Consider the following 21,687-nt stretch of genomic DNA (forward strand, 5'->3'; position numbering starts at 1 on the left):
TTGGTCTCCTGTTGTACCTACTTCCTCCTGTACTATAACATGAAGAACTCAAATGGGGACAAGAAGGAAACAAAGAAAACCAGATGTGGCAGGAAGCTTTTAATCTCAACTAAACCCAATTTAAAAGGATCTTATTAAAATGTGAGTAAAGCCTCCTACCTTTGATGGGTGGCAAATTTTCCTGTTGGGAAACAGGAATTTAACTGATGCCCTAAGCTAAGACACTTCCCAGTATATGGAAACAATCATAGTATTACTGTTCACAGCACCTGCACCTGTTTCCCTTCTGTTGCCCAGCAATGGCACCCACTGAAGGCTTCCAGCTCTTTATACAGCTAGGTTTTCTGAATGTATAGAAAATGTATGTGAGGTGTTTAAAGAGACTGCATCAAAATGTAGCAACATAGTCATTTCAGCTGTAGCTTCCTGAGATTGGACTATATGGTTGGTTAGTGTCATAGAAGGCCCCCATGGACACTAGTTCAAAGTTTCAGTCAACTCAAGTACATAGAGATGCAGCTCAGTGGAGGGGCTGGGAATGGCTGATGGAGTATTTTCAGTACGCAGTACTGCAGTAACTTGCAGGTATAGTGCATCATACTGACCCACTTGTCTTATCTCCGACTAATCACAAAACTTCTATCTAAAGCCAAGGCCAGGAGGCGGTTCTATTAGATTTTATTCCTAAACTTGTTCATTTTAAGATGGTTGTGATAACTATTTTTTTCTCCATTGTGGACAACTTATTAATGAGACTCCTCCACACTAGACTTTGGAGTGCATTGCTTCACAAGGGGGTGTTAGGGAGATGCAGACTTGGAAACAGCCACAGGCAATTTCTAGTAAATTGATGCCTCAACAATGTAACTTACCTACCAAAGCAGCAACATGCTATGCAAATCAAATAGTAGTCAAGGAAATAATGTTTACAAGCTGCTGAGACACACCTAGTGTCATTTAATATGCTAAAATTAATGTTCAGTGGGTTTATAGAAACAGCACACAAAGTATTCATTTTGAAACATTTATTTTTCCACTTGAGTATTAACTATAGGTCATGTTGACAAGAATTTCTAAAAAAATAACTATGTAACATTTACTTGGGTACATGATTGTGATAAAAAGTTTAAAATGTTTTAATCATTCATATTTGTAGAAATAGGCAACTTAGATAAGTCACTTATTAGTAACAAGGGATTTCTATTACAGTGATGAGAGCAATATCCCTTTTGGCCCAAACTAATTTTTTTAAATATATTTTGACCAAGTCTAGCCAGCAGCCAATTATTTCAAATGAGAGAGAAGGAATGCTCACTAGACATGTCAGTATTACTGTAATTCTACTAGTAACCTGAGACAGACTACTTTTAGTATTACCTAAATAAAGTTCAGCTGGCTTTTAGATCAGTCTCCCCCATCACACAAAGAGGAATTAATCTTTTAAGTGTAATTGTTTGAAAGACCTCATATCCTTCTGTTAGTGTGTGAAGTTTTAAATTTATTATTCTTGCAAGACTCACTTAATTCTTCTTACAAATTCTGATTAGATATTGGGAGCACAATAAATAACATTTGTCAATACTTTAAAGCTTGAATTTTTAAGCCTCGGATTTTATTAGACACATTTAATGATCAGTACAAGTGATTTTTCCCTGTAGCAATTTAGTAAAGTCAATTTGATGAAGCTTGAAAAGCTATTTGGACCATAATTGCTCTTCAATTTATTGAGCAAAAATTTACAGAGCGGTTTAGAAATCTAAGGGCAGTTTTTGGTATTATCATTGAAATCCAATACACACATAACATTGTGTAGTTGTAAGCTTGAGTACCCACAAGCAGGTTCACCAGTGCAAATTATGAATTCTCATATTATTAACTAAACTGTCAGACATATGAATTAACATGTTCAAAGTGCATGTTCACTGAGCATTATGCACTGTATTCAGGCACAAGCTCTGAGCAATACAATGTGTTTAACTGCTCAATTCCCTTTACTATCAAGATACAATCTTTTGAAGTGACAAAAAACACTATAGTATATTATAAACTATAATCTAATCACTAATTACAAAGAGGAGAAAAAAAAAGTTTAATTGTAATAAAACAAAACCAGAAAATAAGCTTGAAAATATAGTGATGCACATTTTGACTGAAAGGATAAGCTTTGCCTTTAGGAAACAATGATCAGAAAGCTCTGAAGCTGTAAATTCTATAATTTTTAAACGTTAACTTAGATTAACCAAAACAAAATTTTAAATGACTGAACTTGCAACTCAGAGCTTTGTTATTTCCAGAGGAAAGTGAATCATATCCATCCTACTTCGTATCAAATAGTATCCCTTGCTGAAAAGTATCGTTAAAAAGGCAAACCTCACTGTACAAAGCACGCCCATTCATTGAATGGATACAATGAAATAGTAACAGATGCTTCTAAAATTGTTCCTATAGTATACAGATTAGTTTACTAACCACTCACTCAGCTAACGCATAACTAATTACTGAAGATTTACTTTAATGGCAGCATCATCAATTGATAGCAGCACAACTAGTTGTGGTAGAGTCCACAACTGTAATATACAATTGGAATGTAGTTAGCCTGGTTTTTAATGTACTTGAAGAACAGCACTTCATTTAAGATGGGAATAGTTGTTCATGATACAGGATATAAAAATACCCACAGCTGCAGGTTTTTAACAGAGGACCACATCTTTTTCTATATCATCATCTGACATACATACAAGGCTGGTAACAAAATGCCATCAGTGTATGTCTTAGTTTCCAAGAGTAAACAATGTGCCTCTCCAATATATTTTAAATTGAGAATGCACATGAATGTGTTTTTTCTTTTTTAGTAAAATTATACTAAAAACTAATCATATGGGGCTGTATGAATGCTGACAATTTAAGTATCTGTTATTCATCCAAAAATTAGAAACTACATCTGGGGAGTTAAGCAAGTACCCAAGGAACTCTGCAATTTGCTCATCTGCTGATGCAAATCTGCATACTAAAATACTTTTAATTGTCCATTAGCCCAGTAAACAATCATTCCATTGTCAGTTTGTTGCATTCTGCATCTCTACCTTCCATATTGAAAACTGACTGTCCACAAAGTTAAAAAAAAACATAAAAAGAGCCACTTTAGAGACTGGAAGGAAAATAACCACACTATTTACTACCTGACTGCAACCAGTTACACATATGCTTAACTTTAAGCATGCAAGTAATCTCGTTGCAATTAAATTTAAACTTCCCTCATATTTGGTGACAAGTTTCAACCTAGTATAGAAGCATTTGTCGAAGTTTTCAATCCTGAAAAAGTAGTTTCTACTGACAGAACTTAATTGTAGAAGTACAGCAATTACATGTAATCAAGGCTCTTATTCTCCAGTACTTTGTACAAAGTTAAATAAGGCAAAATACAAGTTATAGACAGTCATGCTTTAAAAAAAATGTAAAGCTGGCAGGCTACCAGCCTAATATACAAATTTCAACATTAAAAAAAGCTTGACAAAATTCTGCACAAATATACACTCTACTTAAATCCTGAAATGTTTAGATGTTACATTATATATGAGATTGATTCTCTCTCTTACCAAATCCTGCTGTTTTACTCAAGAAATTGTCAAGATAAATTTTGGCCCCATTTATACAATCCATACAATGATTAAATGCACTTTTAAAAAATAAAGGCCTTTATCCAACAAAGAATGTAAGAAACACTGCAGTAAGTACCTCTCTTTTTTGTTAAAACAGAAGAGGGTATTGAGTGCCTTGATGCCCATCTCATTGCCAGCAATGGGAGAAGCAACAAGAGCTTGTCACAGAAACAAGATACTTCATGGGAAATATATTATATTACCATACAATGAAGCACTGTAAGTATTACCACGCACACAATTTATCCACATGTGAGACTAGTGGACCAAGAGTGCATTTCAGTTTTCATACTCAAGGTCTCAGAAATTAACAAGTTATGTTTATTGTATGAATTAATGAAAAGTAAAACCCTCCTCTAACACATACAAAGTACAAACAAGAGTACAGACTTACTGCATTATATGTTTACTTGACAAGACATTCTCCCATGGGATTGGGAAATAAAATAAGTAGAAAAATGATGAAAAACTAAACTGAAACTATAACTATTAAACTAACATATTAATGTATAATGAAAATCAGTTAATAGGAACTGTGTAGCAATATATACTGAATACTTACAGCTCCAAGTCATGTAATTTGCACTCTAATACATCCATTTTAAAAACTATTACATTTCTGAATATCTTAAAATAATGTTTTTGCATTTGTTGCTGGCAGAGCTTTGTTATAGAAAATTAAAATTATATAACATCATACAAAACCAAAATGGATATTTTTAAAATGCGTGCTGGGTAAATTTTTCAAAAGCACCTTAATGATTTAGAAGCCTAAGTTCTACTGACTTTCAGTTAGACCTAGATGTCTAAATGTCTACATAGCATGGCAATGCATACTGGAGTGGTGTCATTTCCAAAATGCACCAGTGTATTGTACACTAACCAGTGCATGAAAACCTTGCTGGCATGAACTAAAAGTTGTCTACTACATGTCTATGTTAATGTGCACTAGGAAACTTTTAGTTCATGCCAACAGGAATATGAGTGACTGAGATGCAACATGGAGTGCTTTAGAAATCATACCCCTCTAATGTGCATTATTGTGCCCTACAGACAAGCTCTAAGTCACATCTGAAAACTGATCTGATATGCTGCTGATTAAAAAAATCTAATTATACAATAACTCTGAATATGAGACAGCATTAAAGAGGGTCTCATTAGTTGAATGTGTGATTTAGTCTTCAGCTTAATTTATTGGATCTGCCAGAATACAACTAACACCTATTTCTCTATAGAACTTATGACATTTTGTTGCTGACACCTCACTCTGCAAATCCAGCATACTTTTTTCTAGTTCATGCTATATTAGATGTGAACAATATATTTTTGGACAGAAATACAATTAAAATGTTATGTGTTTCTTTTAAGTGACTGATAGTATTAGAAAAAAATATACCTATTTACCCTTTATGACCAACACAAAGTTTGCAAAAATATCTGTAGTGCAAGATAAAAAGGAAAAAATGTTTTTGGCACACCTCTTCTCAAATTTAAGATTAAGGCCCAAAGTATAGTGAGTTAATTAATATGAACAGAATTCTTTCGGAAAGCCTAATTTGAAATGCAAAATTTTAAAAAGTGAAAATAATTTTAAGGGTACTATTTTAATCAGATACTGTATTCTCTTGTATGGCCTAAATGTACCAAATATATATATGCACAGCTTACTTAACATTCATATAATATACAAACATATTGCACCAATAAAATTGCCAGAATATGTATTAGTGTAATCTGACAATTGTGATGTCTGTCTTTTCCTGCTCATTACACTTTTCAGATTCCTGGTTAAGTAGCATTCTTCTATCAAATTTGCTGGTAAATTTAATCGGAAGGTAGCTACTTCACTATGAGTCATATTATAACGTATTGATAATACTTGTAAGCACTGTGCTTACATTTTTAATATGCTTAGCTCAATAATTCAGCCCAACCTATTAACAGCTTTGTACATCATTCCTTCAAACAGGAAAAGCTCATCCAATTAAAAAAAAAACGCACAAGGGCAACAATGTTTTTTTTTTTTTGCCACCAGGGGTCTCACTCTACATACAAAATAAACATTGCAACGGCAATATTATTTAAATCCACCATCTATTAAGGATCCTGTAGGTGCAAGGTTTGCTAGAGCATGGTAAAATACAGCTGGCTGTATTCCTTATTTAATTGCACAACTTGATCCAGATAACTGTCATTCTTTTTCCTTCCAAGAGTGGTTCTATGGTATGTTGCAACTGCTAAAAGGACTTCTGTTTTTCTTGGTCCTCTGTTTGTTTGGTCTAAGATTGATGACTTCTCCACCATTAAGTGTGCTAGAATTGTGGCCTGAATGACTTCCACCAGCTGTATTAAAAACACCTACATAATTTAAAGGAAAAAAAAGTTATTTCTGTGTATCTTTTCATACCTTTTATATACTGACTCTTAAGATAAAGAATTTACTAATGCATAATAATACATCTCAACCACAAACTCTTTAATTCCTAAGCAATTTATTCATTCTTGTGGTCACTTGCAGCTAGAGTTCAATAAGCTATGTTTCTGAACTAGAGCCAGCTGGAGTTAAATACATGCCACTGTGAGGTTTAAAACAAGCACTATATGTATGCTTAATGAACTAGACAGTAGCATACTTACTCAGATGCTAATCCCATGGCAACAAAGTTATGCTAAGTTGAGTAATAGAATAAACAAACATGACAGGGCTTTTAAATTAGTAACTTTGTTGGGATAAAGGAGAGGAAAAGGGTAATATAAAAGAAGACTGCTTTAAGGAGAAAAAAAATCAGTCGACTAAAAAATGCTTTAAAGAACTAAAGTTCAAGGTTTCCTTACAAAAGGCAAAGTTTACAAAACTCCTTTCATTAAATGCCAGATCTCTTGACAGTGAGTCTCTTGTATATCTGTTTCAGCATGACTAGCACTAATACTAATTATATAAAAAGGTAAGTGACAGGAAAACATCCATTCTCAAGTTCTTTACAATTTTTTTTCCCAAGAATTGAATAAAAAGAGTTGTTGCCAAACACTAGCCAACAATGTTGATATATTAGTTTGACTAGTTCACAAAATGATAATAGACAACACAGGAAGGCAGAAAAAAAGGAGTCAATTAGGAGTCTGCATCAACTCCCATGGACTCCAATGGTTGAGGTACTTAGGTAATTAATCACAGAATACTAGAACTGGAAGGAACCTTGAGAGGTCAAGTCCAGTCCCCTGCCCTCTAGGCAGGACCAAGCACTGTCTAAACCATCCCTGATTGATGTCTATTAACCTGCTCTTAAATATCCCCAGAGATGGAGATTCCACAACCTCCCTAGGTAATTTAGTCCAGTGTTTAACCACCCGGACACTTAGGAAGTTTTCCTAATGTCCAACCTAAAACTCTCATGCTGCAATTTAAGCCCAAATGCTTCTTGTCCTATCGTCAGAGGCCAAGGAGAATAATTTTTCTCCCTCCTCCTTGAAAGACCCTTTTAGATACCTGAAAACCACTATCATGTTCCTTCTCAGTCTTCTCCTTTCCAAGCTAAACAAGCCCAGTTCTTTCAGTCTTCCTTCATAGGTCATGTTCTCTAGACCTTTAATCCTTCTTATTGCTCTTTTCTGGACCTTCTCCAATTTCTCCACATCTTTCTTGAAATGCGGTGTCCAGAACTGGACACAATACTCCAATTAAGGGCTAATCAGCGCAGAATGACCTCTCATGTCTTGCTCACAACACTCCTGTTAATGCATCCCAGAATCATGTTTGCTTTTTTTTGCAAGTGTCACACTGTTGACTCATATTTAGCTTGTGGTCAACTATGACCCCTAGATCCCTTTCTGCAGTACTCCTTCCTAGACAGTCACTTCCCATTCTGTATGTGTAAAACAGATTGGTTCCTTCCTAAGTGTAGTACAGTAAACTTCCGATAATATGGCACCTTTAGGACCCAGGGGGTGCCAGATTATCAAATATGCCCGACTATCGCAAGGGGGGGCTATGAGGAGTCTGGGGTGGGATGGGAGGGATGCTACCCCAGACCCCTCATAGCCCCCCCTTCCGATAGTCCGGCTCTGCCCCAGGTGTCCCCGATTCAGCTGCTGGTCAGTTTCAGCAGTGGCTGAATTGGGGATGCCTGGGACAGAGCAGCTGGGGTGTTGCCGGGTTGGTCCTGCAGCGCCGAGGGACGGGCGCTACGGGACCAACCCTGAAGCACCCCAGCTGCTCTGCCCCAGGGGTCCCCGATTCAGCTGCTGCTGAAACTAACCAGCGGCTGACCAGAATCAGCATCCCCAAGAGCAGCTCGGGTGCTGCCGGGTTGGTCCCACAGCCCCAAGGGGCAGCACTACTGGACCAACCCGGCAGCGCCCCAGATGCTCTGCCCCTAGCTTCCCTGATTCAGCTGCTGGTCAGTTTCAGCAGCGGCTGAATCGGGAAAGCCGGGCGCAAAGCAGCTCCAATTGTTCGGCTGCCCGGAGCACTTCCGGGTTCCTGATGGTGCCAGACCATCAGGAGTGCTGGAGCATTGGATGCCGGACCAATGGAGTTTTACTGTACTTTGCATTTGTCCTTATTACACTTCATCCTGTTTACCTCAGATCATTTATCCAGGTTGTCCATGTCATTTTGAATTATGACCCTATCCTCCAAAGCAGTTGCAACCCCTCCCAGCTTGGTATCATCTGCAAACTTAATAAGCGTACTTTCTAAGCCAATATCTAAATCGTTGATGAAGATATTGAACAGACCCGGTCTCAAAACAGACCCCTTGCAGAACCCCACTTGTTATTAATGGTTCTCAATCCTGCTGGAAAGGTATAACTACTCTCTGAGTACGGTTATCCAGCCAGTTATGCACCCACCTTATAGTAACCTCATCTAAGTTGTATTTGCCTAGTTTATTGATAAGAATATCATGCGAGAGCGTATCAAATGCCTTATTAAAGTCTAGGCATTTGTAAGAACAGTAGGCTTTGCCAGCAGAAAACTGTCTTGCTGCAGTTTATTATGGCATACTTACCAATTTTATTACTGCTTGTATGTACTGCTTCTGGATCTTCAGCTGTTTGTTGTTTGAGCCTTTGAAGATATTTTTCAGCCAAATATTTAAAAACTGAAATATAAAAAAAGTATTTAGAGTGTGAAAATTTAAGATAGGGATTTCCTCATGGACCTCTCTCTAAGGCTTCATCTTGAGAATATATCAGCTCAACTTACTATTATAGATTCATTTAGGAAAGAAAGCTGAATTATAAGCACCTGGTTTGATACTACAGACCCCAGTCCTGCAATGTGTTCTTCCCTTGCAAATTTGTTTTCCAGGATGAACATCTAAGTGAAAATCTAAGTAAAGAAGAGAAATAGGTAATGCCCTTCTAAGTATTGTCTGGGGCTACAAGATATGAGATCAAATAAGTATAAACAGAATGCCCAATAAATGCAAGAACCACTCCAGAAAGGCATTGATTACCAGGCCCAGAAGGAGTAACTTAGGGGTTCAGCAACTCAAAAGGCTCCCGGCCGCCACTGATATCACTGCAGCAGTGGCAGTGCCTGGGGCTCCAGGCCCTTTAAATTCCTGACAGAGCCCCCATGCAACATGTTCCAGGCAGTGTTGAGGGCAAGGTGGCGGGTCATGGTCTGAGTGGCACTGAGGGCTGGCTGCCCTCAGCCCCGCCCCTTACGTCCGAGGCATTTCCCCTTCCAGGAGCATGGAGGTGCCCTGCCTATGGGCCAGCGTGGCTGTCAGCTCCCCTGTATATTACTATTATGAAACTGAAGTTATGCATAAAAATAGCAGTATGATATAAGTTGGTATGACATTACTGACAGACAGCTGCATCCAATGCTTAAAGTTTTATAGTAATTATGTTCAACTGTACACTGTTAAATAATTTGGAATTCATAAGTGCTTAATCCTTATCAGTAAAATTTTCGAAGAGCCTAATTCACATTGAAAGCCAATAGGATTTAGATACCTATATTACTTACGCACTTTTGAAGATTTTACTTTTACCCTTTGTGTGGAAGAAAAACAGAAGAGAAATACTAGTAAAGAAAATGTTACATAACTACAGAAAGTGACAAATATAACATTTATCCACTATTATGACTACAATGTAGTGCCAGGACATAAGTGGCCAAAAACATTAGAAAGCCAGTAGGTTACTTTCCAGGATACATAGATGTGAAATGCTACATGACAGAGGACAGGACAGAATTTTATATTTGCCCTATCTCTTACCTTCAGTTACATTTAGGTCCTCTTTCACTGATGCTCGGTAAAATCTTAACTTTAACTTTTTTGCCAGGGCTTCTGCCTCTTCACTGTGCAACAGAAACAAACTTGTAAATACTGATTTGTATATTATGCCATTCTTTGTCAATATTGTAGACAAAATTCTTTTGAATTAATTTAGTCAGAAGATCATCTGAGCAGGTAGGTGCTCTCTAATGACTTTATAACCTGTCCAATTTCACAATGAAATGTTTGCCAGAGCATTCCTTTTCAATTAAGAGTAGATATTTCCATGTCTGATTATGTTTTAAAAAAAACCTCCCTGGAGATAGCCAGATGGGTGTTATGATAGCCAAAGAGAAGGAGATTGTAACTAATCAAGACAGCAGATTAGGAGGGCTTGAATTAAAATGTTAATAGTATGGACAAAGAGACAAAGAAGATCCTAAAGATAGTCTTACTGAAGTGGGGGGGAGGGAGAGAACCAGACTAGAAGGAACCTAAGAGCTGACGTAAATAAACCTGGGGCTAGGGATAGAAGCTTTGCATCTTGCTGCCTCTACATCAGAGGCAGCGAGTAGGGGGAACGCAGGAGTTGGTGCTTAAAAGCAGGTCCCACTGCACCCTTTCTACAGTGCGGGGTGGGAGGCAAGGGTGCAGCGATCCAGGACCTGGCATGAGCTGGAAGTGCTTAGTCCTGGCCCATGCTGGGTTCCGGGCTGCTTGTCTCTGCATTTTAAATGTAGTAAGAGCCACCTGGCTATTACTACACTTAAAATTCAGAGACAAGAACGGACCAGGATCTGGTGCAAGCCGGGATTGCTCAGTCCCGGCTCTCACCGGGTTCTAGACCTACCCCCACTGAAGCTCTGCAGTTTAAATGTAGTAGGAGCTGGGCTGCCTGCATACCTAGGCTCCTCCTATATTTAAACTGCAGCGCCACAGCAGGGCCCCTTATTGACTGACTACATGATTAGTCAATTACCCACGTCTTTACATCCTTAACTTGGGCAAGGTTTCACATGCTGCAATTCAATAAGTTTAGAGAAGAAAGGCAGAAGATAGGGCAATAGCTGGAAAGGGATGAGGGGCTTTTGGTTTGTGTAAGCAAGTGGGAGACCATAGTATGCTTTTATTATGAAGGGAAAACGGAGTGAAATTTTAAGAAGCATAAAAATGGGACAAGGGATGTCATGGAGTTGGAAGAGATAAGGAAGAAGGTTTACAGAAGTAAAAGAGATGAAAAACCTCAGTGCTGGTGACATGGATTAAAGAGGAAGCCACATTTCATCTTATTTTCTTTTTTAAAATCAGTAATGTACTGTGTGGGTGAAAGAAAAGTTGAGGTTTAGGAGGATATCAAAGAGTAAGAACAGGCAGTGAGGACAATCAGTGTAGGAAACAATGAGAGGGAGAAGTAATTTAGCTAGACCAGGAATATAACAGAGCCAAAGGAGGGGAGACAATAGAAGAAGTATTCAGAATTGTCATCCAACTTTCTCCACAGACACCAACAGGAGCAGAGGAAGTGGATGCTGGGGGGAAGGAGTTGTAATTTCTGAGTTTGATTCCATGGTGAGGGACAGAATGGAACATAATGAACTGATAACTCAGTCTATGGAGGAGAGCACAGCAAAGAGGAACCTGACAGTGGCTGAGTTTGTGGATGTTAATGGGCTGTAAATTTCTGAAATATGGTATTTTGAGAAAACATAAGTATATGAAAAAACAATTTAAACAAGATCAAACAAAAGCAAACATACAAAGGTATGTTTTAAAAATCAGTTTAACATAGTTTGGCCACTATGTGCATTTACTAATCAAATTTATAACCTGGTTAGGCTACAACTGAGTTTAACAACTGTTGTAAAATCTCAGCTACAGAAAATGCATATTTTACAGTTCCCAGAGTACAAAATGGAGTAATTTATCATTGTGGCCCAACCTATTTATATGGTTCCTTGCTCATTTTTAAGGTGCTCATAAAACAAAAGAAAAAAACCAAGAAAATAAAGTGAGCATTAAGTTCCCAGTCTGGCAGACATATTTGTGCATGAATAACTTTACTCATCGGAGCAGCACCAATGAGGTTTGTGGAATTATCCGAGTGTGGTTGCAGAATTAAGCCCTAGGTTTGGGAACTTAGAAAACATGCAATTATTAAGTCTTCACCATCAACTCCCACAGATTTTGAAAAATAAGATTGCAACAAATTATCTGATTTCAAAGACAATATGATGAAATACTTACTTCTTTATACAAGAATCATCCAGGAGGTCAATCTTATTCTGTACAAGCACTGTGGGGATGTCTCCCACTTCAGCCACTACTTTCTCTTTCCAGGTGGGGATGGTTTCAAAAGAGTCCCTGTCAGTGGTAGAAAATACAAGGACACAAGCCTGGGCTCCTAAGAACAAAGACAATTATCAATTAAAAGAGAAAAATAAAGACAAACTTATATAAAGTTATTTGGGATATAGTGGTTTTTCATTTTATTTCAGAAGGGCGGCGTTATATTACTGTTTTGTGTCAAAATTATGGTTAGGGAGCCATGAAGTAAGATTAATAGACTGCCAGCTTATTTTGGTTATTAATGTTGTTTTTCAAGATAGCTATGATTGTTCTATTTTTTAAGCTACTCCAGCAGAGAAAGATGGGGAGGGGAACTGAGGTCTACTATCGCTCACTTTTACTAATATGAGAGACTACAAAAATACTACATTAAAGGCCAAATAAATACCTGGATAATATTTAATATCTTTAAAGATACTTCATATTGTAAGTACTGTATGCCATCTATTTTTTAGATTGTATGTGTTACATTTAGGTGAAATAATGCTGAACGAATGTAGTGTTTTGGAGGTTTTTTTGCCTGAAAAGTTTAAAATTTTCAGGGTTCTGTTCTGTTTTATAAACATAAAATCCTATAACAGGAAGGGATCTCAAGAGGTCATTGAGTCCAGTCCCCTGCCCACACGGCAGGACTAAGCTCCGTCTAGATCATCCCTGATAGATGTCTATCCAACCTGTTCTTATATCTCCAGTGACAGAGATTCTACAACCTCCCTAGGCAATTTATTCCAGTGTTTAGCCACCCTGACAGTTAGGAAGTTTTTACTAATGTCCAACTTAAACCTCCCTTGCTGCAATTTAAGCCCATTGCTTCTTGTCTTATCCCCAGAGGCCAACGAGAACAATTTTTCTCCCTCCTCCTTGTAACACTCTTTTAGATACTTGAAAACTGTTATTGTGGCCCCTCTCAGTCTTCTCCGAATGAATGAATAATTTTCCCAAAAATCTTTTAAAAAGTTAATTTCTAATTCATGCACATTTGCCTCATGATTTTACAACATTTATACACAGTGACAACTCTTTTGCTATTGTGATGGCAGTGCCAATGGATTATCGATGGGCTAGTAAATACATTACTTATAAGGTGGCTGACAATCATTGCTGAAAATTTGAGTCAATGGTCTTTTGATTATCCAGTTGCCCAAAGTCATGAGCAAGCAAACCACTTCCAGTAGCACTTGAACACATAGGGAAAATTTATTATTTATATTGCTTTCAAAACTTCTGTTAAGTAATTACTATAATAATACTGGATACTTAATGCCCCCATAAATTATCACACTTGAACCTCTTTAATCTGGCAACCCTGGGAAACAGGATATGCTGGATTAAACAATGTGCCAGGATGCTGTGGGATCTGCGGCGTTTTACCTAGCACCCCACTCCCAGTGGCTCCTCTCTCCCCACCACTCTCAGGCACAATAGGAGTGGCGGGGAAAAGCCTGAGGGGAAGCACATCCTTGCATTGCTGTTCCCCCTGGAGAGGGGGGTAGGGGTGGTGGAGAGAAAGCAGCAGCGTGCAGAACTGCTTCCTCCTGTGTCCATACCACTAGTTTTCCTAGATTAGGGACTCCCCGAGTATGGAGGTTCATGTGTATTTTTGTGAGTCTTACTTGGCCTCAAAGGTGTCTTTGCCATGAGATACTCAATGGACATTGTGGAAAAATATTTCCTTTAATCAATGTGAATTTTCCAAGTTTCAGTTTAATTGAAAATCCCTTTGTTGTTGTATGAGAGGAAGTAGAAGTTCTCCATCTAGTTTTTCTAAACCATTCGTTATCGTGCATACTTTTCTCAGGTCCCCCTCTTATTCATTTTCTCACTATGGTGAACGCATCCAAATTTTTCAATCTAATTACCTGATGATTTTTCCATGGTCAATAACCCTCTATGTCTGCTATATCTTTTTTCCTATGGAGTGACAAAAACTGTACACGGTATACGAGGTAAGGCCATACCATTAAGATACATAATGGCACTGTATTATTTCACATGTTATTCCCTATCCTATTCCTTATGCTTACAACATCGTTTGCTTTTTTGATAGCTACCTATTGTGTAGCACTCTTCATTGAGGTGTCCACAGTAATGTCCAGGTCTTTTTCCTATGCTGATACAAATCATTTAGACTCAGAAAAGTGTATGTACAGATCAAATTATTCCTTCGATGCGCATTACTTTGTATTTGTCAACAATGAATTGAATTTGCCCTTCTTACCCATTCACTTATTTCTAAGCTTCAGAGACCCTTAAAGCTACTACAGGGCAGGCACCTCCTTATGCACAGTTTTACACAGTTACTGTGGTTAAACATGTATTTTAAGGTATCCCACATTCAGATCAGACTCTCAAGAGACCCCCTATTCCATTTCCTTCTGAATGCTACAGCACAGAGGTAACTTGCAGCAACAGGTTTTTTAGAGGAGAATATGTGCAGGGACAGATCCTAAAATAATGTGATTTTTTTCTTTAAGTTAGCTTAAGAATTATTGCTCAAAGTTTAATTTGGCATCAGGGTTTACTGAAAACTGCTAAAGGCTAGACCTAGTCCTTACTCTGACAATCTCCTATCAATGTCAAAAAGAGTTGGCAAGAATAAAAACTAAGTACAGATCCTTAGGATTTTTCCGTAAGGTATGCAATATGTGTTACATGATCCTAAGAAAGAAGAGAGTACAGAGCTGATCACCAAATGAAAATTACAATAAAGGTAAATTTAGATTAATTTACTCTTCACTCACACCTTACAAGGCAGATCATCATCCATTTTGATGCACCTTAATTAGATGGAAAGCTATCATATGACATTGATATCAGCAGCCACGTAGCAGCACAGCGCAGAAAGATAGCTACTGAATCAAACAAGTGTCTATACCAATGACTTTCAATTTTTTCCTTAGTGAGATGGTTCACCAGCATTTTTGGAAGTCCACTTTAGAAGCCATACATTTAGAATGACTTATTTTTAAAGAGTGGAATGTAGGAGCAAGCTATATTATTTCTACTTTCCCATTTAGTTTTTTTTTTAAATCTCTGCTAAATGTTGTCAGGTTGGAAGGTCTCTTAATTACATGAATGAAAAAAAGTTCTGACCAAATTTTCTCTCTCCACCCCTCACATTTAACCTACTGGCTAATTATGTACTAGCCTATTTAATTGGCAGCTCTGGGAATTTCACATTAAATGGCACTTAAAGTCAGATATACTGCATCTTGGGGAATACATGTTCAAGAATCTGAAAAAGGATCCCTCCCATTTGAAAAAGAGGAATAGTGTTGATAATTGAACTGGTTTTTGTATTGCTATTCAATATAAAACATCCCTACTACTCAAAAAATAAAATTGGTTAGGTCAACTGCATTGCATTTACTCTCGTTACCTATAAAAATTAAATAAAGACAAAGATGCAAAATATAGGTGGGTTTACCTCTATAATAGGCCTTAGTTATTGCATCAAACTCCTCTTGACCCGCTGTGTCCCACAACATCAGTCTGATATCTTCATCATTAACTCTGAAATAAATGTTTCATCAACCCACTGAATACAGAGACTCAATGCACACATGTATTAAACATTTTTTTTATAGTTAATTTTTTCTCTCTCATTCAAAATGCCATATTTTTTTCAACATTGATACTGTTGCGTTTTTGCACTTCATTCTTCAACAGAGAAAAAAAGACAAGTTATATTCTCTCTGTGGCTCACATAGTCTAATGCAATGCTGTTGAGATCAAATTTCCAACAGTACAGAAAGGGTTCAAAGACAAAAATTATGATTTAAAAAAAAATTCATACTGAGTTTTGTAAATCCTGTGTCTTAAAAAGGAAAAAAAAATGCAAAGAAAACCTATGCTACTGGACAGTGCTCCTTGAACATTTGTATTTATTTTTACCTACTAAAGTGATCTGTGAATTTATAGTTTTCTATTACCTTAACATCTTCCCCATCTGTTTATACTATCAACTGTGCAAGAGTCTAAAACAGCCATTTCAAATTATATAACTTTAACAAATATTTCCTTTTATTAAAACAAGAAATGCAAATAAAAACCAGCCTTTCAACATTCACCAACCTTCAAAGAAAAGTCATCAAATGTGTCTGAAAGTTTCAGTTTCCTTGTATATTTTATTTCAAATTAAGTATCTTGTACTTGAGTGGACAATTGAGTGATTCAATTGCTGTACAGATGCTTTCCTTTATCTCTCCGAACAAGATGTAAAAAACAAACAAACCCACCAGCCTTTAGTCTGTGAGACAGTTTGACTTCCAAATCTACATATGCCTGTTAGTCACAACACACTTTAAATAAATAAATAAAATAAATGAAGGCAGAAGTAACATGACATCTGCTGGATACCTACTGAATTTGTCTCTCCAGGAAATCTACTCCAATAGTTTTTTTGTAGTCTTTTGTAAAAATTCCTTTGCAGTATCGCTGAATCATACTGGACTTCCCCACTGCTCCATTTCCTACCACCACCACCTTGATGGCTACTTCCATGTCCTCCTCCAACATCTTTACAGCTGCGAAGCTCTAGTTATTTCAGGAGCATGAATTTTATATCCCAAATCTGTAACTGAAGTAAACATTATGTTAATAAAATACTGTGAGTAGAAAAAGGTCTTGTAGATAGGCAATGGGCTGGACTCTCAATATCTGGTTTCAATTTCCAGCTCTGCCACAGAGCTCTTGTGTGATTTTTGAAAGTCATTGTCTCTGTGCCTCAATTCTCCACCTGTACAACATGGATAAAAATACTACCTTTGTCCATCTTGATCATTTAGATTGAACTGTTAAGGGCAGAGATGGTTGTTTAACTGTGTTTATGCAGGGCCCAGTATAACAGGCTTCTATCTCTGTTTGGGTTTCTAGGCAATACCGTGATATAAATAGCACATAGCAGTACTGACAACTACACAGCGCAATGCTGAAAGCACACAGTTTTTACAAAAGATTATACAAGTTTAGCAATTTCTATTCTAACGTGTACTTTATGTAAACTCTGAAAACAAGTTACGTCACTATGTATCCAAGCTGCTTGTGAAACTGGAGTTACTATGTCTTCAGCAACTTTAGAAATCTTTGCTATTTGGCAAACACAACCCAGTCTACGTAAAAAGGCAGAAATATGCATCGAAAATATACCAAAGCAAGTATATGAGTTTTTGTTGTCTTTTGTTTTTACAGTTAGTAACTTAACTGAATTTTGGTATCCTATTGACAGAATTTCTCCTTGGTAGGCTCCAAGCCAACAACCCCCTAAAAGAGTTTACAGAAAAAAAGATCTTTTGGTCTCAGCAGATTGTGTAAATGGAACCATACCTTTCCATTATGCAAATACCTCAATTTTGGTTACTACCTTATTGTAGCAAGTATGGTTATGACCCATATATACATTTTCAGGGAATATCACAAAGAATAGCTAAAATTCCAAGTGAATTGAAAACATATGAAGCTGTCTTGCCATTTTCGCCCATTGCTTATACGCTAAAGACAAATCTCAGGGGGGTAGTCATGTTAGTCTGTAACTTTACAGAGTAAAGTGGCACCTTACAGAGTAAATATATAGTATCATGAGCTTTCATAGGCAAAACCCACTTCTTCAGATGAGATGGTCATGAGTGGAGAAAAGAGGGGAACCCTTAGAATAAGAAGGAAGAGAAGATGCCCCCCTTGTTTCTCTCCACTCAAGATCATTTCACCTGACAAAGTGGATTTTGCCCATAAAGCTCACGATACTATATATCTGTTAGTCTCTAAGGTGCCACAGGATTACTTGTCGTCTATACAGAAAGGCATTTATCTGGGAAAACTGTCAACTGCAGAAACAAAAACATGACAGACCAAATAATTCTACTATTAACTTTATAAAGGATGCTTAGGCCGGTCCCAAGCACAACTGTGATCAATCCTACCCCTTTACTATTGCAGCAATACTGGTTTTATGGGAACAGGATGATGCCAGTCCATCACATACATGTTGCCTCCTTAACCCCTCCTTCCTATGCTGTTGTCTCACAGCATTTCCACACTCACTTGCTTTGTTTCCCTTCCCTCGGTAAATCAAGGCATTTAGCCACAAGCCGCTTTCCTTCCCTACTGACTCCAGGGCAAGGCAGCCTCCGCTACCTAAATATCACTGCAGGCAGCACCCTCGCCCAGTGTGTCCCCGTGGCGTCCACCATCTGTAGTCACCTCCCAGATTGGGGTGACACGAGACCGCAGGGAGGCAGCAACAGCCTCCGCTCAAAAGTAACCCAGCCGTGCGCGCCCCTCTGCATCTTCCTATCCCATCCCCGACACCGCATATTAGAGCGTCACCCCGGTACCCCACCCCGCTCACTAAACCCAGCACACTGCTCCCTAAACCCAGCACCCCGGACGCTCCCCGAAACCCAGCACACTGCTCCCTAAACCCAGCACCCCAGCTGCTCCCCTAAACCCAGCACACTGCTCCCTAAACCCAGCACCCCGGACACTCCCCGAAACCCAGCACACTGCTCCCTAAACCCAGCACTCCACCCGCTCCCCGAAACCCAGCACCCCGCCCGCTCCCCTAAACCCAGCACACTGCTCCCTAAACCCAGCACCCCAGCTGCTCCCCTAAACCCAGCACACTGCTCCCTAAACCCAGCACCCCAGCTGCTCCCCTAAACCCAGCACACTGCTCCCTAAACCCAGCACCCCAGCTGCTCCCCTAAACCCAGCACACTGCTCCCTAAACCCAGCACCCCAGCTGCTCCCCTAAACCCAGCACACTGCTCCCTAAACCCAGCACCCCGGACACTCCCTGAAACCCAGCACACTGCTCCCTAAACCCAGCACCCCAGCTGCTCCCCTAAACCCAGCACCCCGGCCGCTCCCCTAAACCCAGCACACTGCTCCCTAAACCAGCAACCCGCCCCTCTAAGCCCAGCACCCCGCTCCCTGGCACCTTACCCGCTCCCCTAAAGGCAGCGCTCCGTAAACCCCGCATCCCGGTACCCCGCCCTGCTCCCTAAACCCTGCACCCGGTCCCCCACCCACCCTCTCCCCCAAACCCGGTGGGCTCTGCTCGCCCCAGCATCGCCCCGCCCTCACCCCGTTCCCTAAGCCCAGCACCCCGCCCCTCCCCTCTGCCAAACCCGGCACCCCACCCCGCTCCCCCAAAGCCGGTCTCCCGGCCCCGGCCCGGTGGCTCACGGACCCGCTCGGGGCGCTGGTCGCGGGACGCGGGGGCCGCTGTAGGCTGAGAGGCTGCGGCTCCGAGCGGGAGGCGGGAGGAAGCGGCGCAGCGAAGCCAGCCCAACCCGGACGCACATCCCGGCTCCCGCACCCGGAAACGCCGTCAGGGCCGCGGGCTAGGCACGGAGCGGTCCCCGCCTGTGGCCCGCCTCCTCCCGCGGCTGCACCCGGTGGCGGCCGGGTAGCAACTATGCAGGGAGGATGGTGGGGCAGGGACCCGGGGCCTCCCTCGCTGTGGAAAGGGGCGTGAGGGGGTGTCAGCCCCTGAGCTGAACCTGGGTGTTTGGCCCCAGGAGCTAGGGTTGCCAGTGTTTGAGCTTTCTGTTTGGGAAACAAATTGAGAAAATATAAATATCTGGTGTTTTCTAAATAAGATGTAATGTAGATTGTGATGGAATGCCAAGCATGACCAGTGTTTTTGTTGAAACCATCTGGCAACCCTGCCAGGGTATGGCTCCAGCCTGTTACATAAACAAGAACTGGTGAGAACTTCAGTTTGGGATTAAAGTACAACCAACCCTGAACTTCAGGGCTTTGTCCACACTGGCAGCTTCTTGTGCAAGAACATGCCTGCAGTCTGCATGCACGTGCGTTCTTGCACAAGTAAATTTACAGTATAGCGTTGTAAAACAGGGCTTCTTCCAGAAGAGTTATTCCTCTCCGCATGAGGAATAAGCCCTCTTGCACAAGAGCTCTTCCACAAGAGGGCAATGTAGACAGGCAACATGAAATTCTTGCACAAGAAGCCCCTATAGTTAAAATGGCCATAAGAGCTTTCTTGCATAAGAGAGCAGCCACACTGCCATGGATGCTCTTGCACAAAAGCATATCTCTTGCGCAAAAGCACATGTCGGTGTAGACGCGCTCTTGGGGAAGACTTTTTGCGCAAGAACTCTTCCGCAAAACAGTTCTTGCGCAAGAAGCCTGCAGTGTAGGCTTAGCCCACGTGAAAGGCAGCTGGGTATTTGGTTCCTGGAGTGAGGTCATCTGAATGAGGCAGGTGAAACCTCACTAAATGCCAGAGGAAGAGTGAAACCTGCCAAATCCCTAGCCTAGGGGCTTCCCTTTCTACCTGGTCTGCATTAGAGATGTTAAATATCGGTTAATTGAATAGACGATTTACCTAATGAATTCTTATCGGTTAGTCGACTATTCTATAGTCTCCGGGGGTGGAGCTGGCAGCCAGTGTGCTCCAGCCCCACTCCCAGGGAGCCCCCTGCCACCTCACGCTGCTGCCTCTCTATCAGAGGCAGCTGCCTAGGCATCTGGTCTACAAGGGAAGCCAGTTTAAAACCAGCTGATAGAGACGCAGCAATATGGGGTAACAGGGGGCTCCCGGGGAGTGGGGCCATCTTGAGCAAGGTTGCCTGCCTGCTAAAAAAATGTACTAGCAAGGGTAAGGGAGAAATGTGTGTAATCTAGAGGATTAACCTATAAGATTTTGCTTATTGGTTAATCAACTACACTATTACATCCCTAGTCTGCATGGGGTTGCTCTCACTAGACTTTGTGCCTTGAGTTAATAGATGATCAGTTAACTTAAGACACCTAATGCCTGTAAAGAGGCTAATCTGGATCCTGCCCACACCTTCTTCATAGTAGGCTTCAGATGTGTGCAATGTAAGGCTCAGTCTAGGACCACCCAGATGTCTGGTAGATACAAACCCTGTGATGTTTTCTGGGTCCAGAGTAAACACATTGTTCATTGAGCGACCCTCAATCTTATTTGGACACTAGGAAAAACCTTCCTTTAATACAGAATTATTAAATTATTTTTGTTTTTTATAGTGTTTATCACCAGAGTAATGCAGTACTATACATACATTAATAGATTTATTTTCACAACACCAGTGAAGTAAGGTGATATTATCATATCACTTTTACAGATGGGCACCCAAAATACAGAGAAATTAAAGTCTGAAGATCTGTTAATGTTGGGTGCCCATCTGTAAAAGTGATATAATATCACCTTACTTCACAGATGTTGTGAAAATAAATCTATTAATGTCTGTATAGTACTGCACTACTCTGGCTTGATTTTCAGAGTACTTAATGCTTAAATTGTACTTACAATGTGAAGAACAAAGTTCACATTTTGATTTCAGTTGTCAATGTTAGTTCTCAGGATATTTTGGTTAAAACACTAGAATAGTTTAAAACTACCTGGTGTAAAACCAGCAGACCACAGTCGTCTGTGGGTAAAATCGAACCTTAGACTTCTG

The 21,687-nt window shown here is 39.9% G+C and overlaps 1 protein-coding gene across 3 annotated transcripts; it reads right to left on the bottom strand.

Moving 5' to 3' along the window:
* Positions 1–1,010: 1,010 nt before the first annotated feature.
* On the bottom strand, positions 1,011–19,656 carry RAB23 (RAB23, member RAS oncogene family). Of its 3 annotated transcripts, none has more exons than XM_075923672.1 (7): positions 19,428–19,656; positions 16,602–16,811; positions 15,666–15,751; positions 12,137–12,293; positions 9,893–9,975; positions 8,669–8,761; positions 1,011–6,017 (listed from the first exon to the last, which is right to left on the bottom strand). In XM_075923672.1, exons 2-7 carry the CDS (start codon positions 16,754–16,756, stop codon positions 5,878–5,880), a joined length of 714 nt encoding a protein of 237 aa, XP_075779787.1. In that variant the 5' UTR covers positions 16,757–16,811; positions 19,428–19,656; the 3' UTR covers positions 1,011–5,877. The 3 variants fall into 3 exon arrangements, with proteins under 3 accessions (XP_075779787.1, XP_075779786.1, XP_006111056.1); XM_075923671.1 differs by having other exon boundaries at positions 16,602–16,817; XM_006110994.4 differs by lacking the exon at positions 19,428–19,656 and adding an exon at positions 18,278–18,558 and having other exon boundaries at positions 16,602–16,817.
* Between the last annotated feature and the right edge of the window lie 2,031 nt (positions 19,657–21,687).

The sequence above is a fragment of the Pelodiscus sinensis genome, chromosome 3 (genome assembly GCF_049634645.1).
Source record: "Pelodiscus sinensis isolate JC-2024 chromosome 3, ASM4963464v1, whole genome shotgun sequence".
In the NCBI taxonomy this organism is placed as follows: domain Eukaryota; kingdom Metazoa; phylum Chordata; order Testudines; family Trionychidae; genus Pelodiscus; species Pelodiscus sinensis.

Excerpts from the sequence above, each read along its gene's own strand:
- RAB23 (XM_075923672.1), bottom strand. The coding sequence starts at position 16,756 with ATGTTGGAGGAGGACATGGAAGTAGCCATCAAGGTGGTGGTGGTAGGA. Across the intron at positions 15,752-16,601 it reads TTCCTGGAGAGACAAATTCA|AGTTAATGATGAAGATATCA; the intron begins GTAGGTATCCAG and ends CATTTATTTCAG. Across the intron at positions 12,294-15,665 it reads AACTAAGGCCTATTATAGAG|GAGCCCAGGCTTGTGTCCTT; the intron begins GTAAACCCACCT and ends CTTTGTTCTTAG.